This window comes from Aulonocara sp. 'chitande type north' Nkhata Bay, linkage group LG7 (assembly GCF_057382095.1).
Source record: "Aulonocara sp. 'chitande type north' Nkhata Bay isolate Kocher_YH1m ecotype deep benthic linkage group LG7, A_spYH_male_GT1.1, whole genome shotgun sequence".
Lineage (NCBI taxonomy): Eukaryota > Metazoa > Chordata > Actinopteri > Cichliformes > Cichlidae > Aulonocara > Aulonocara sp. 'chitande type north' Nkhata Bay.
The window spans coordinates 42,962,830-42,979,488 of record NC_141350.1 but is presented as its reverse complement, the minus strand read 5'-3'; the positions used below and the strand labels follow the sequence as shown (position 1 = coordinate 42,979,488).

Here is a 16,659-nt window from a genome sequence, read left to right as displayed (position 1 = left end):
TTGGCTGCCAGGTCAAACCATTTTCATTTTATATGCTGGTTACACTTTTTAATCCAAGCAGAAATTTTGTATAAGAAAGGTCCTTTTAACAATTTTCTTTTTACATTTTAAAACTTGAAATCAGGTCAATTCATCACAATGGGAAGGTTAAAGCTTTTCACACATTAACATCTGTCACTTTCATTTAAAAAAAAACTGGAGCTAGCAATGTTACTACTGTTGACCTTGTAACATTTATCATTTCAAACATAGCACAAGTCTAAAAGCATACCTGATCGGCAATCATAAGATTAACTAAATGATACGTCACCTACTGTGTGGACTGCAGGTGCGTTGTTCTGTGACGTCACTGAAAATGTTTCCGGCTTTAAAGTCTGAGGCTTTCTCTGTGTGGTGTCTGCACTCCCACGGGTCAGACATGCCAGTTAGGAAAAAACAGGAGAGCATAAGGATGAATGGGGCAAGAAGCTTAATTATTGCTACCAAGAAGCAGAAGACAAAACTGAAGTAAAAGGATTCTGTGAAGGTAAAGGAATCAAATCAAATCCATTCATTTCATTGAGAATTCAAATTTATTTATGTGGCTTTGAATGCAAACAACAGCTGCCTGTCTCTAATACTGTAAGGTAGTCCCTACAGTATTAGAGACAGGCCAGCAATCTGATGATCCCCTATGAGCAAGCACTTGGCAACTGTGGGGAGGAAAAACTCCCCGTTGGGAAGAAACCTCCAGCAGAACCAGGCTCAGGAAGGAGCAGCCTTCTGCCGTGACTGGCTGGGTTCTCAACTGTTGTTTGCATGACTGAGATGGTAAGAGCCTAATTAACCCCATTATACCCCAATTATTAGTTATTTCCCTATTAAAATCGTCATAGTCCAGTTAGAGCCAAATAAAGTTGGCACTGACATTAGGTTGTCTTCACCTTTTCCATTTCCATAGAGGAAAATTAAAGGTATTGTGCTAAAAATGAAAGTAAATAAATTAATATAGCTTGAATTTTGTTGACCAAGAACAATAAAATGCAAAGGCAAACGCAAATACAGTCATGCAAACAACAGTTGAAAACCCAGCCAGTCATGGCAGAAGGCTGCTCCTTCCTGAGCCTGGTTCTGCTGGAGGTTTCTTCCCAACGGGGAGTTTTTCCTCCCCACAGTTGCCAAGTGCTTGCTCATGGGGGATCATCAGATTGCTGGCCTGTCTCTAATGCTGTAGGGTGGTCCCTACAGTATTAGAGACAACTGTAGGGTGGTCCCTACAGTATTGGAGACAACTGTAGGGTGGTCCCTACAGTATTAGAGACAACTGTAGGGTGGTCCCTACAGTATTAGAGACAACTGTAAGGTGGTCCCTACAGTATTAGAGACAAGGCCAGCAATCTGATGATCCCCTATGAGCAAGCACTTGGCAACTGTGGGGAGGAAAAACTCCCCGTTGGGAAGAAACCTCCAGCAGAACCAGGCTCAGGAAGGAGCAGCCTTCTGCCGTGACTCAACTGTTGGGTTCTCAACTGTTGTTTGCATGACTGAGATGGTAAGAGCCTAATTAACCCCATTATACCCCAATTATTAGTTATTTCCCTATTAAAATCGTCATAGTCCAGTTAGAGCCAAATAAAGTTGTCACTGACATTAGGTTTGTCTTCACCTTTTCCATTTCCATAGAGGAAAATTAAAGGTATTGTGCTAAAAATGAAAGTAAATAAATTAATATAGCTCGAATTTTGTTGACCAAGAACAATAAAATGCAAAGGCAAACGCAAATACATCCTACAGCACGTGACATCAGGTGTGCCACATAATGTCTGACCTCTTGGACCATTTTCCCGAACATGTGATGAATAGCCACAATTGCTAACTTGCACATGTTAGACACTGTGGTAATGGATTGTCCTAAAAATCCAGTTCCTCTCCTGATGATGGAAACCCCTCTATGAAGAATCCCATTGTGTTCTTCTCTCCCTTCCAAGGGACTACGTCTTAGGTCTGGGATCGTGGATTCAGCAGGGTCTGATGCATCTCGATTTGAATTTTCCCATAGCTGATGTCTTTGAATCACAGAGGGCTGCTGCTGTATATGTTCAGGGTGAAGAATTTCACACACTTGGTTTAAACCGCTATTCTGATTATGCTGTCCTCTGCAGCTGCTGAAGCGGGGTTCAGGTATATGATGATCTGGCAATGGTACCTCATGTTCGGCGTGTAAAATTTGGTTACCACAGCGAACTTCAGGTGCCTCGCATACAGTTTGGTCAGCAGTGGGTGAACGTTGGTCATCAAATCCCAACGTTTTTCTCATAATTTTGTGAGCATAAGTGCCCACAGTGCAAATCGCGCCCCAAACGGAGTTTGACATGTTTACAGATATATTTGCTAACTACACGCGCAAGATTAATGAAAACTGTTTTCTACGTGCGACCGTCCTAAAGGTAAACTGTGTTGAAGCACCTCTATTTATAGACTCATGTGGCAGAGATGGTGACGTCAACCGTCACGGGAGACTGTGACGTGCGGTCGACCGTCACGTCACAGTCTCCCCTTTGAGAAGATCAAAGAATAGCTCCGTGTCATTCTGCGCATGCTCAGATCATGCGCATTGAAATGAACGGGATATTTATTTATTCATTTTAAATACCTTGCTATATAACAAAGGCGACTGCGCACTCAAAGGACGAGGAGAGTTCAAAATAGGGCTGTTCGATATAACGACACATATGGATGACGATATGAAAAAGTCTATCGCTTCATATTACGGCAATATTTTTTCATGGTTTTATGGCTGTATCCCAATTCAGGGTCTGCAGCCTTAAAGTACGCAGCCTCAATGGTCCTCAAGGGCCGTGTACTCAAAGACCGCTAAGGCCGGAAGTGCGAGGCTTGTGAAATGGGACGGTCTAGCCTCCGTCGCGCTGCCCAGGTTGCCTAGCAACCATGATAGCTGGAAACGTGTGGTTGACAGAAATTAAGGAGAACATATTTTGTTCGTTTGTTTGTTTCTACATGAGCTTTGTGTAATTTAATAAGTATCTGAGGCTGAGACCACAGGACTGTAAAACATGATTGTTGCATGCTTGCATATTTCTGAAAACATCTTAGTGGTGTGGCAGCCATGGGTTGAGCCAGCCCTGCAAACCCTGTGGATGGACGATGCAGTGGACAGTGGGAGGAAGCATCCTAAAGCTCTCTTTGCAGACCAGCCTGTGTGATTCTCCACTCGCCGACCAGAAAAGACAAACGGCGGGTCTCAGTTGCAGCACTACATCGTGCAGGTAGCTGTTCAGGAGACACTTGTGCAGCAAGCCTGGCTCAGACACAGGTTCCTGAAAGCTCCCCGTCTGCACCTGTGCCTTCAACTGTTTCGGCTTGTACTGCTTGTGCCGCCTCCTCTCCTTCTTCTTGGTAGACATCAAGTGTTGCCACACAGATATTATGTGGAGGATGCAGCAGGCCCCCACAACTTTGGGAGGAAACAGAGGCCGAGCCTCAAGGGCTCACAAGAAGATGGAGTGCCAGCGTGTTTTGAGGATGCACAAAGTAGGATCTTTAATATTTCTGGCCTTTGCTGAGCTCTGGCTCTGCTAGTTTCACTGTTTCTCTGTTGGGGAATCCTCTCACACTCAAACTGTGAAATATGCTCCACTCCAGTCCACTGAATGGCTGTGGAAAATATGAAAGAGGACATAACTTTACACATTAACTTCCAACAATTTAAGCCCAAAGAGTCATCCTGAGAAATGTCATTTAATATGCAGCATTTCATTATCACGTTAAAAAACAAACAAACCCCACATACTGCTTAAGTTGCTGCTCTTTGAGATTAAAAGATCTCATTACATTAACAGAAACACTGACATCCCTGCTCTACAGCTTTGCATTCAGGGGGTGTCCTTGTCACAAAGATCAATTCAGACACTGAAATCTTTTCAATTTTCTTTTTTTTATTAATTTAAAATTTTTTCCAGATGTCAAACACAAAGTATAGATATCAGCACCTTGGAATCTACTGTGATGGCTTAAAAAAGTTGGAGGTCCAACAGCTTTGTATTGAAGCTCCCTCACACCTACAATTAAAATTTTAGTGTTGAAAATAATACATTTTATCTGTCAATACAAATGTCTGAGAATCTTTACCAATAATGCACCATTACATTTTGATCACTTCAGCTGTTGGTTATCGGCAACTGCAAAAGTTACCAGCCTGGCAGAGGGCATTTCATCAAAACAAAGCTTCTTAGAAAGTAACACGTCTATGACCTGGATAGAAAAGAACCACAGACTGAATACAAAGGATGGATTGTAGCCACTGAAATGAGAAAGAAAGGGCAAGCCTTTGCTGTTCCAGGACAGCAGGAGCTGAATGTAAAGGAGAAAAAGTGGAGGGTTTGGATGCTACGTCCATCTTTTGCATACAGTCGATCATCTAAACAGAGAGGCAAGTGACCTGCAACAGTCATCAGTGTTTCAGGAGCTTTTTAAAGGCGACGCTTTTAGCACGGCGGGCCTTCTCTATCCTCTCAAAGGTTGGAGTCCCTTGAGGTAACTGTAGACGGTCATTTTCAGTCTCCATGATATTCTCAGCTTCCCCTAAAGACATCATGAAAAACACATTTAATGGGTATAATTAGTGACTGCAATCTTTTTTAAAAATGTCATTAATGAATAACTAAACACAATATTTGTTAAACATTTAGATGCATTATTTGGTAAACAGTAAGGTCCATTTGGACAGAGACTTTTTCTTTTTTAGCATTTTGGTTCTGTTCATTACCACAATTAATTTTAAATATAACAACTTTAAATATAATTAACTCAGATCCAGTTGAACTGCCGACTGTCAGCCTTAATTCAGTGGGTTGAACAAAAAGATTGCACAAAAATGTGAGAACTAAAATGCAATCCCATCATTTCAGGACATCAAAAGTAACTGGACAAATAAAATAAAATGTATTCATTTGAATCGTGCTAATGCAAGCGCCACACCTCAAATCAACTCCAGGGCTTCTATCTGCTTAATTGATAATGACATAACAAAGGAAGTGCCCACACCTGCCCATGAAATAGCCTTTCAGTCAAATGTCCAATTACTTTTTGTCCCTTTAAAAAGCGGGGGGCACACGTTAAGGGGCCGGAACTCCAAAACCTTCATCCGATTTGAATGTGGATTTTCTCATATGAAAGCTGGGCGTCTACACATTATATAGATGCCCATCATAGCGGAAAGTGGAAATTGTTTTGGTAAACAGACACTATTCATGTATTCAAATATATATATGGACCTAACTGTATATTAGAGCCTGTGTTTTCTGGATATAGTGAGTCTGTGTTCTGCTGTTCAAAGTAAAATAATCCTCTAAAACCAAAGCAAAGAATCACTATATAATGCTTGATAAGGATTTATTTACCCGTCTGTGCACCCTCTTTTTAAATGTTAAACAGGTTTCCTTAAGATGATGATGCCTGTAAGTGTGTAGCTTTACCTCTCATACGATTAATAAGCGTTCCATAGGCGCTGTCCATCTGGTAGGCAAATATGAAACTGAGAGGTATGATGGGAGCCAGCATGCCTGGGTTCTTTCTTTTAATAGCTCTAAAGAAAAATGATGATAAACAGAAGACAATATTTAACTGCAAAGATAAAAGCACAACACAGAGATGAGTCTGTGTGTGTTTGTGTCAGATCTTTGTGAGGTGTTAGAATCTCACCCTGCAGTTAGTCCCACTGTGGCCACCGCAAAGAAACTGCCAAAGTATTTCAGAAACTCTCTGGACCAGGCGATCTGCATCGCCATCTGCCGCTCTCTCATCTGGTTCTGCATCAGAATCTGGCGCTCCATCTGGGCACATGCACGCGCGCACACAGACACACAAAAATAAATTAAGAAGAAATGATGAAATAAAATTTTCCCTGCTTGGTAAGATTTCATTTTCAGTTATAATCAATTTCAGTCAATTACTGTTGATCAGAGCTGTAATAATCATCTGATTCATCAGTTAATTGTTTTATGAGAGTACAGACAGTTTAAAGAGATCTCCATAAGCACCAAAGGCTTAGTACTTTTTAAAAAAAAGCCCCTAAAAACTTGTAGGAAGTGTACATTACGTGAACAGAGATGTGATTAGTTGGGAGCACAGACTGAACTTCTATGTATGCTTGAGAAGTTTCTTTGGAATTTTTTTTAAGTCATGAAACTAAACCCTGGAATCCACTGCTGTAAACATGCCAACTACAAACACTACGCTCTAGGGAAGGAGGAAGTGACAAACTTTTCATCTCCACAATCTGGGTGTTTCGTACTCCTGACATCGACTCTTGGCTGTACACTCTTTAGGTTCAATGGAAATTACAGGAATGACTTCTGTAATTGACAGTGTTTGTTCTTTTAAAGCCAGCATCCGCTGAAACAAACTAGTGAGTAGTCTGAGCACACTTAAGGGTGTCCCCCTTTAACGGCCCATGTTGTGAATGAGTGAAGAATGCATTTATGAAAAGAAAGCATTTCCCGCTCCTCCACACCATGTGTATGAGCTGCAGGAACGGGAAATGGGGTGACACGTTCGCTGAAAGGTCAGCTTTCATGACAGCTTCATCTGGGTCACAAAAAAGGAAGTAAATGGAAGATAGAGGATGTTAAATTTGAATAAACTATCCTGAAACTCACTCCAGCATCTAAGTACATAGATGCTGCAGGGTCTCCATCTTATAAAAATGAAGCAGTTCAATATGCCCATATACACAAATACGTAACATAAGTAAAGATCACTGCACATCTTTGCTCAGCCACCAGTTTCACATTATTAGTTAGTTTGTCTCCAAAGCGCTCAACCTGAAATGGCCCTCTGATGTACTCATTCCTAATCATGTCCTTCATGGTCACTCCAAACAAAAAAATCTTAACATCTTCAACTCTGTCACCTCCAGTTTTCCAAACCACACATCATAGCATCTTGAAAACCTTTCCTTTCAGTCTGTAACTATCCATCACAAATTACCGCTGACACTCGTCTCCACCCACTGTTACTTTGGATGGTTGGATGCTATTTAAACTCATCCACTTTCACTGCCTCTGCTCCTTCAATATTCTGCCCATCTCCCTCTCATTTTTGTGCTGATGCCAAATGACTCGTGAGTGTTTGTTCACTATGACATCTATAAAGAGAAACTTCACATTTATAATTTACAACTGAGGAGTGCAAGGAGGTCCTACTTCTCTGACATCATCACTAAAAACAGCCATAATGCTCGAGTCTTATTTTCTACAGTTGACAGGCTAACGAACCCTCCTGTGTCAGTGGCAGCTGAACTTCATTCGACCATGGCCTGCAATGACTTTGCCAAATTCTTCACAGAAAAAATCCAAAAAATTAGAAAAGCAATTGGTACATCAACAGCAGATCCAGGATATGTACTGTGTCCACCAAAAAACTGTTTAAACACCATGAAACAGTTTCACCCGATTAACAGCAAAGACCTGGAGGACATCTTAGGTAAACTGAACTCCTCCTCCTGCTGTTTAGATGTCCTGCCAACAAGTTTTTTCAAAAAAGTCTCAAAGACTTTAGAGTCAGACCTGTTACAGATCGTCAACTTTTCTTTATTATCAGGTGTGTTTCCAGAACCACTAAAAACTGCTGTAATTAAACCTATACTGAAAAAGGACAATCTTGACAAGACACAAATGAACAACTACAGGCCGATCTCAAATCTCCCATTTTTAAGTAAGATCATTGAAAAAGCAGTTTCTCAACAGCTCAATTACTTCTTAAAACAGAATAACTGCTACGATGCCTTCCAGTCAGGTTTTAGACAGAACCACAGCACTGAAACCGCTCTGACCAAAGTGTTTAATGACATATGTCTGAATACAGACAGTGGAAAAATGTCAGTCTTAGTTTTACTGGATCTCAGTGCAGCATTTGATACAGTTGACCACAACATATTACTCAAACGACTGGAGAACTGGACAGGTCTTTCAGGAACTGTATTAAACTGGTTCAAGACATACTTAGAAAACAGGAAATACTTTGTATCAATAGGTAACTTCACATCTGAGCAGACAAGTATCACATGTGGAGTTCCCCAAGGTTCCATCTTGGGACCCCTTCTGTTTAACATCTACATGCTCCCACTGGCACAGATTATAAACAACAACAAAATAAACTATCATAGCTATGCAGATGACACACAAATATATATCACAATGTCACCAGGAGACCAAGGCCCTGTACAGGCTCTTGGTAAATGCATTGAGGAAATTAATGACTGGTTGTGCCACAATTTTCTCCAGCTAAACAAAAACAAAACTGAGGTAATAGTCTTTGGCGCCAAAGAAAAACGATTACAGGTCACCAGAGAACTTCAATCTATACATCTAAAAACCACAAACCAGGCGAGAAATTTGGGTGTAGTGATGGATGCAGACCTAAACTTAGAAAAACACATTAAGACAATAACAAAGTCAGCTTACTATCACCTCAAGAATATTTAAAGGATAAAAGATCTGATGTCTCAACAGGACCTGGAAAAACTAGTCCATGCATTCATCTTTAGTAGGCTTGATTACTGTAACAGCATCTTTACAGGTCTACCTAAAAAAAATCAGTCAGACAACTACAGCTCATTCAGAACTCTGCTGCTCGAGTCCTCACTAAGACCAAAAAAGTGGACCACATCAGTCCAGCTCTGAGGTCCTTACACTGGCTGCCTGTCCGTCAGAGGATAGACTTTAAAGTTCTGATGCTGGCCTATAAAGCTCTGAATGGTTTAGGACCAAAATACATCAGTGACCTCCTGACCCAGTATCATCTGGATCCGGTCTTTTATCAGTTCCCAGAGTCAGAACCAGACACGGAGAAGCTGCATTCAGCTTTTATGCTCCTTATATCTGGAACAAACTCCCAGAAAGCCTCAGATCAGCTGAAACACTCAGTTTATTTAAATCCAGGTTGAAGACTCACCTATTCTCAGCTGCATTTGAATAAAGCACCAAATCCACACTTTAAGCTTAAATTTCAAAACTTACATTAACTACTGATTTTATCTACTGTTCTGATTTTATGTGTTTTGATTTTATATACTGTTTTGTTTGTTTGTTAATTAGTTAGTTTGTTTGTTTGCTTGTTTTAATCAATTTTAAATCATGCTTTTTATTTGTTTTTGTTTCTAATGTCTCTGTAAAGCACTTTAAATAGAGAGTATTTTAAATTCAGGGAATTTAAAATAGAAAGTAGCTCGTCCGCAGAGGGACTGGTAGCTCCCCTTACGATAAGGGTTCAGAACGCGCGAACAGGTATGAATGTGAATGTGTGAGAGAATGGTCGAGTTCCGTCTCGTAAAGTTCACACCGCTTTTGGAAGTAGAGCTCTGGGTAGCTCCCCAGCTGGGTCTAGACTGGGTCTAGAGAGTATTTTAAATTCAGGGAATTTAATATAGAAAGTAGCTCGTTCGCAGAGGGACTGGTAGCTCCCCTTACGATAAGGGTTCAGATCGCGCGAACAGGTGTGAATGTGAATGTGTGTGTTTATATACTGTTTTGTTTGTTTGTTTGTTAATTAGTTAGTTTGTTTGTTTGCTTGTTTTAATCAATTTTAAATCATGCTTTTTATTTGTTTTTGTTTCTAATGTCTCTGTAAAGCACTTTGAATCACCTTGTTGTTGAATTGTGCTATACAAATAAATTTGCCTTGCCTTGCCTAATGAACACTTATAACAACAATAATAATGATAATGTGTCATCTACATTAAAGACTTCAGGGTCTTTGTATAACATTCTTTACCATTTTCTGTTTGTATGGGATAGCTACGAACCCATAAGTGATAAATTAGCCCTATTAGTGTAGATGTGCAATTCAAAACTAGACAAACATATCTGCTGGTGGGAATATCAAAAGGAAAAGATTTGGTTTTGGCAAGCTCAGACAAGCAGCAGACTGTGACTCTGGGACAGGACTGGAAAAAGCAGAAATGAACCGATCCACTCTGAGGGTGACATTTGTGAAGGGTGCAAGTATGAACACAAAGCAGGACACTAACTTGAAAACAGATGCACACAAATCATCATGATCTACACATTGGAAGAAGGAAAAGAAACAGATGTAACATGTGAGAAAGAAAAGCAGAGCAAATACATGCGGAAAATATGTGCAGCAGGTATTCCTGATGAATACAAAATATTTCATGTTAGGGTTTTTTTTTTTACATGTTTGCAAACTTTGACTTTTGGGCACTCTGTATGCTCTCATGCTTTTAAAAATGATTTGTCCAAAATTGGATATGGAGTAATGTTCCTGAATGCACTAGTAAATCCACAAAGAAAGGACTCAAGGAGAAGACCTGAGGCGCCTAACCAATGCTAAGATTTCAATTCTATTGAAATATTGCCAGGGGATTGAAAATAGGCATTTAAAAAAAGCATTGTACAGTTACAGGAATTTGGAAAGATTTCAGAAAGCTTTGACCCTCTTTGACTCCATCTTTCCAAAGAAAGTTCCTCCTGCTTAAGACAGCAATATGAACATCTGAGCCCAGTGGTGTATTTCCACAGAAGAATTTCTTTCTTTTGTGACTAAAAATGCCCCCCCACCCCTTTTCCCCCCCCCCCCCATTTGTCGGTGTTTGGGTTTTTCAATTTCACATAAATAAGATCTACTTTCTTTTCTTTTTTATGGAAGTCACTATAATGCTCTGATGTCAGTAGATATTTGCATCAGTTTTTTTCCTTGAAAGAAAACAAACCCCCCTACTATAAATCCATTTTGATGGCACCAATTCCTCATTCCTAGGAAGTCCATTCTCAAAATATGTGTACCGTACATATGAGCAGCCACAGGAGATTTTTGAAACTGTGTATCAGGCACCGAACTAGACCACATGTTAGAATATGTATCCCCGCCTTCCAGAACTGCTTTACAGACTTGGATCCACATCTTACTAACACACTATAAGAGCTAGAAAAGTGACAAGAGTGAGGTTAAAGCTGAGTGTATGCTCACCCCAGTCCAGAAGCCATAGCATGATCTTCACCAGGGTGACAAACTTTTCTTCTACCTGTGCAAGTTTCCTCTTTAAGTAGAATCACAGTGGTACCTGCTGTGAAATCACTTTGGGCTGGTTTTTGACTTTGGTGTGTAGTAATACTTAAACACTAAAAGAAAGATGGTATGCGTGTCGTCATTAGGATAGGGATTTGTGTCAGTGTGTGGGACATGAAAGGAAGTAACACACAGTGATCCCACTACTCAGACAATGAGCAGTGTAGTTAATTACCTCCTCCAGAGAGTAACTAAGTAGTGGGTCCAAATGGATTTGGTTGTAGTCATAGAGATTAAAAATGTTTGCAGACCTACAGTTGCTGTGGATGTCTCCTGTACTCATGGAGCTGATACAAAAATAATGCAAATAAACAAGTGCACAATTTAAACTTAGTCCGACATCATTTCAGCATCTGCAACTAGTACAATTTCAAAGTATGAAGGTAAAACCTTTTGGTGGGAAGGTTTGGGGCAATTTTATGTGTTAAAAAATAATTAAAAATCTGCTTCTTCTTTTTTTTTGCTTTTTCACTTTCACCATCTTTCACTAGTGAAAGATGTCACAGCAGAGGTCAGAGGTGATGTGCGAGTGGGTGCACTTTCACTCACCTGCAGCCGTGCATTCGTTAGCATGAATTCTTGTTGCTTTTTTAAATTGTCATCCATGGATTTGGACAGCAGGACACCCATGGCTGCGTTGGCGTTTCTGTGAATTAAACACGCAGTCATTCAAACGTGCTGCTCTGCTCTCATCACAACAGCAAACAAAATTCCAGAGTCGGGCTTAGAAAAGCCACCTGCTTCAAACTGGATTTGTTTCAGCATGTAGTGACCTCTTCAGTCCTTCAGTGTCTCTTCACTTCAGCTTTAGCTTTAAGCCTCAACTCATTTTAAGCTTTCCCGTTAAGTTAGCGAATAACAACACGACTACTGTCTACACAGAGGAAGTATTTGCAACCCACCAAAAAGGTTTTACCAGAGAAAAAGAGGGGAAAGTGTTTTTTTGTTTTTTTACTTTTACACCAATTCAGGATTTTTAATAATGTCAACTCTAAGAAGCATATTTGTTTACAAAATGGTCACAAATAACAGGAAAAGGCGTTGATTTTTGTCAGATAAGACGATGAATTCGCCTCCTTCAAAAATACTGTAAATGCTTCAGCTAGAACCACAGTTACTGCCAAATGCAATAAATACGAGCTTTATCTTATGATTGCCTATCAGGTATGCTTTTAGACTTGTGCTATGTTTGAAATGATAAATGTTACAAGGTCAACAGTAGTAACATTGCTAGCTCCAGTTTTTTTTAAATGAAAGTGACAGATGTTAATGTGTGAAAAGCTTTAACCTTCCCATTGTGATGAATTGACCTGATTTCAAGTTTTAAAATGTAAAAAGAAAATTGTTAAAAGGACCTTTCTTATACAAAATTTCTGCTTGGATTAAAAAGTGTAACCAGCATATAAAATGAAAATGGTTTGACCTGGCAGCCAAAGTGGAGGCTGAAAGGGTCTAAAACTACATCTGTCTTTGCAACTGTGAGACATATTTCCCCAACACACACACACACACACACACACACACACACTCCGTATTCTATTGACCTGACGTGTAAAGTGCAAGAACGCAGGTGTTGTGAACTGTCCTGTTCCTGTGGGCAGTAATGGAGTTGATAATAAGATATCAGCAAAGTTTACTGGAAGTTTTTGGGTTCTGACACTTCTGGATGGCTAAACAAACTGACTCAGGGATATCCTTGCTGTACCACAGAAACAACACAACAGGAGGGTTAAAAACTGAGACCACAGTGAAATTAAGCATTCTTTGGTCAACACTGCCACCTACTGGACTCTACATTAAGGCCTAAGATTTTCAACTTTGGTTTAAATCATCTAGCCACGCAATGTGAGGAAAAGTTCACTCCAAACACAGTGAGGTTCATTCAAAGGAACTTTTATGTAGATGATGGACTTGTACGTGTTATATCAGAAGCTGAAGCAATAAAACTAGTGAAAGAGGCAAGAGAATTGTGTAGCAAGGGTAAACTAAGATTAGACAAAGTTCATATCAAACTGTGAAAATCTGATAAAGTCACTGTCGGGAGAAGAGAGTGCTGAAAGTATTAGGGACTTAGATCTATTGATGGAAAGACCACTTGGTGTTCAGTGGTGCATTTCTTCTGATGAGTTTTAGTTCAGAGTAACTGTAAAAGAGCGCTCAATGACAAGAAGAGGAATTCTGTGCACAATAGCATCAGTGTACGACCCACTGGGATTTGTGGCACCCTTCATCCTAAGAGGAAAACAAATCCTGCAACAGTTATGCCAAGAGAAAGTAGAATGGGACGAGCCACTCTCAGATCAACACTGTCACTGTGGGAATCCTAGATCTTCAAAACTTGTCAAAGGTGAAAGTTCAAAGACGTGTCTTACCTGCAAACACAGGCAGTGTGAACTACACCATTTTTCAGACGCTGGTGTGACAGGCTACGGAAAATGTAGTTATTTAAGAACAGAACAGAACAAAGAAATCAAGGACTTGACTCGAGGGAAGGACATTCAACTGAAGGATAAGACACACAAGCTCTACAGCCTAAGTCCATTTGTTGATGAGCAGGGAGTACTTAGGGTGGGAGGACAAGAGCAACTCTACACCCATATATCAAACATCCTGCCATTATCCCCAAATCAAGTCATGTTGTGTTTACTTATTAAACAGTACCACGAAAAGGTGCAGCACCAAGGAAGAGGAATAACTGTCACTGAGCTGCGCTCCAATAGAGTATGCATTACAGGATGCAGCGATTCAGTTGCTTCTCACATCTACAAGTGCACAACCTGCACAAAGTACAGGAGACATAGTCAAGATCATGGGAGGTCAGATTTACCAGAGGATAGAATGGAAACAACACCCCCATTCTCCTACTGTGGCATTGACTGTTTTGGACCTTTTTATGTAAAAGAGGGTAGAAAAGAACTTAAAAGGTATGGTCTTCTTTGTACATGTATGTGTTCTAGAGCAATACATAATGAAATGTTGGATGACCTTACAACTGATCATTTTATGAATGCATCATGTTGTTTTATTTCTATTTGTGGACATGTAATCAGGTGTGACCAAGGTACTAAATTATTTTGGTGCTAAGGGAGAGCTTTTGAGGGCAGCATGGTGGCACGGTGGTTAGCACTTTTGCCTCACAGCAAGAAGGTCCTGAGTTCAATTCCAACCGTGTTTGCATGGGTTATCTCCGGGTACTCCGGCTTCCTCCCACTGTCCAAAGACATGCAGTTTGTAGGGATAGGTTAATTGAAAAATCTAAATTGCCCGTAGGTGCGAATGGTTGTCCATCCCTGTGTGTTAGACTGGCGACCTGTCCAGGGTGTACCCCACCTCTCGCCCTATGACAGCTGGGATAGGCTCCAGCGCCCCCCGCGACCCTGAAAAAAAAGGAGAAATGGATGGAGAGCTTTTAAATGCACTGAATGGTTTTGACAAAGAACAGTTGAAACAATGCAGATGTAAGTTTGTTCTGAGCACCCCTCTTCAAGCCACATGAGAGGTTTTTGGGGAAGGCAAATTAGGACTATTAGATGCGTTTTAACGACTATTCTAGATCACACTTCTAAGAGACTTGACACTTCCTCACTCAGAACGTGTCTTTATGAAGTTATGGTTATTGTGAATAGCACCTAGTAGTAGTAGAGAACCTAAATGACCCAAATTTAGAGCCTCGTACACCAAATCATATTCTCATGATGAAGGCCAGCATTATTCTACCCGCTCCTGGCAAATTTGTGAGCAGGGACCTGTACTTGAGAAGGAGATTGTTACAGGAAAAATGATTCTATGTTTCTTTACCTTCTTTTAAATGTGCAAGCATGCCCTTTTGTCTATGGTTAGATTAGTTTAGAATTATCTTTTTAGACTTTCCCAGCAAACACATCTTGTTTCTGGGACATATTGTTTTAGATTGTTTTATCTTCCCTAGCTCTCTGCTGACGAGACTAGCACCATATATGGAGTTGTTTTATTTTATCTGTTTATTATTTGTTATCCTGTTCTCACTGTCTCTGTGCTCTGTGCCTATAAAAATTACCAAGCCACTGTGCATGGTGTGAGTTGTTCTTAGCAGCTCACCCGTGTACACGTTTGATAAAGAAAGTAACTTTGTCTCATTGTGTCTTTATTTCTCCTGGGTCTTTTACAGAGTTTTCCCCCAACATTTCTTGGTCCTTCGAGCCGGATCGCCTCCATCGTGTCCCATCTCCGTGACCAGTCCACGTTGTTCGTCTGTCGACAGCCCACACACTAGGTGTGTGGTCAAAGACCAAGGGCGTTAAATTCGAGTCTTGGCCAACGTTCTTAGAAAGCGACCCACGGTGGTGGGGCCCGATCGAGGTGGACCAGACCCGGCGACACTGACCAGGTAGATACAGACACACTGACACAATCTTGCGTAAAAACGTATTTTAAATTCAGGGAATTTAAAATAGCGAAAGTAGCTCGTCGCGACTGGAAGCTCCCCACTTCTGTGGGTTTAAAGTAGCTCGTCGGCTGGTAGCTTGGAGCTCGTCGACTGGAAGCTCCCCACTCTTGTGGGTTAGGTTTGGAGCTCTGGGTAGCTCCCCCAGCTGGGTCAAGGGAATAAGTAGCTCGTCTACAGAAAGACTGGCAGCTCCCCTTTATTATAAGGGTTCCGATCGCGCGAATAAGTGTGAATGTGAATGTATGCGTGTGTATTGTTGTAACTAACAGAGCAAGCTGAATTTTCACGGTCCGATAAGAGACTGAGCTGCTCCTACTGTGTTTTTCTTTTACTGCTATTCACTGACGTGCTGGTGAGTTGAGAGAACGGTCGAGTTCCGTCTCGTAAAGTTCACACCGCTTTTGGAAATAGTCCGAAAGTAGAAGGGCGTGTGAGCAACCACTCTCGTCTCTAATACCAGCGAAGGTGATAGCAGCTGTATTGTGTATATATTACTTAAACAAAAATAAGTAAATACATAAATAAGATGGGTAATCAAGCAAGTGAAATTAAAACTCACTCCTGCTGACGAGCAGTGGTGAGAAAAGAAAAGTCCAGACGCCGGACAAAAACAGTGTCTGTAAACTGAGAGATTTAAGAAAACAAAATATAAACAGTCGGGAGAACAGAATCCAACTGCCAGTTTAGTAAAACCAGAAGACGAGACACTGTGCAGTTCCCACAATCCTTTTAGTAAACCATCACTCATTCCTGCAGCCGCATCTGCAGCAACACCCATATCAGGAAGAACATAATAATCACTTATTAAGTGAAAACTGGAGATCACAGTAGTTTGAAGTAGTTTAAAAGGGTTGAAAACAGACCCCACTGAGTAGATATAAATATAAAAAGTACGAAATAAAGATGAACAAAGGGAAAGTTGCAGTAGAAATTATCTTTAGAGTATTTGAAATTAATAATAGCAAGGATAACAACCTGTAAAGTGATATTAACAATGAAACACAGTTGGCATGATGACCATGCCCAGCATGTATAAAATGAATATAAAGCAAATAATTCACACGAAAATATTTTAATAAAATAAATAAGGTATATTAAGGCTGTGTCATTGTTCAGCCAAGGACAGTGTGTGAAAAGGTAACTGTCTC

General features: G+C 40.5%; 1 protein-coding gene across 2 annotated transcripts; it reads right to left on the bottom strand.

The window, feature by feature from the left end:
- Positions 1-3,899: 3,899 nt before the first annotated feature.
- LOC147325806 (plasminogen receptor (KT)-like) lies at positions 3,900-11,982 on the bottom strand. 2 transcript variants are annotated; one of them, XM_086300513.1, is made up of 5 exons: positions 11,823-11,982; positions 11,635-11,731; positions 5,701-5,831; positions 5,475-5,584; positions 3,900-4,581 (listed from the first exon to the last, which is right to left on the bottom strand). In XM_086300513.1, exons 2-5 carry the CDS (start codon positions 11,713-11,715, stop codon positions 4,451-4,453), a joined length of 453 nt encoding a protein of 150 aa, XP_086156639.1. In that variant the 5' UTR covers positions 11,716-11,731; positions 11,823-11,982; the 3' UTR covers positions 3,900-4,450. The 2 variants fall into 2 exon arrangements, with proteins under 2 accessions (XP_086156639.1, XP_086156638.1); XM_086300512.1 differs by having other exon boundaries at positions 11,635-11,982.
- Positions 11,983-16,659: the final 4,677 nt, after the last annotated feature.

Coding starts and splice junctions, on each gene's coding strand:
- LOC147325806 (XM_086300512.1), bottom strand. CDS start 11,754: ATGACTGCGTGTTTAATTCACAGAAACGCCAACGCAGCCATGGGTGTC. Junction 5,832..11,634: donor TAACGAATGCACGGCTGCAG/GTGAGTGAAAGT, acceptor GCATGTGCCCAG/ATGGAGCGCCAGATTCTGAT. Junction 5,585..5,700: donor ACAGTGGGACTAACTGCAGG/GTGAGATTCTAA, acceptor ATTTTTCTTTAG/AGCTATTAAAAGAAAGAACC.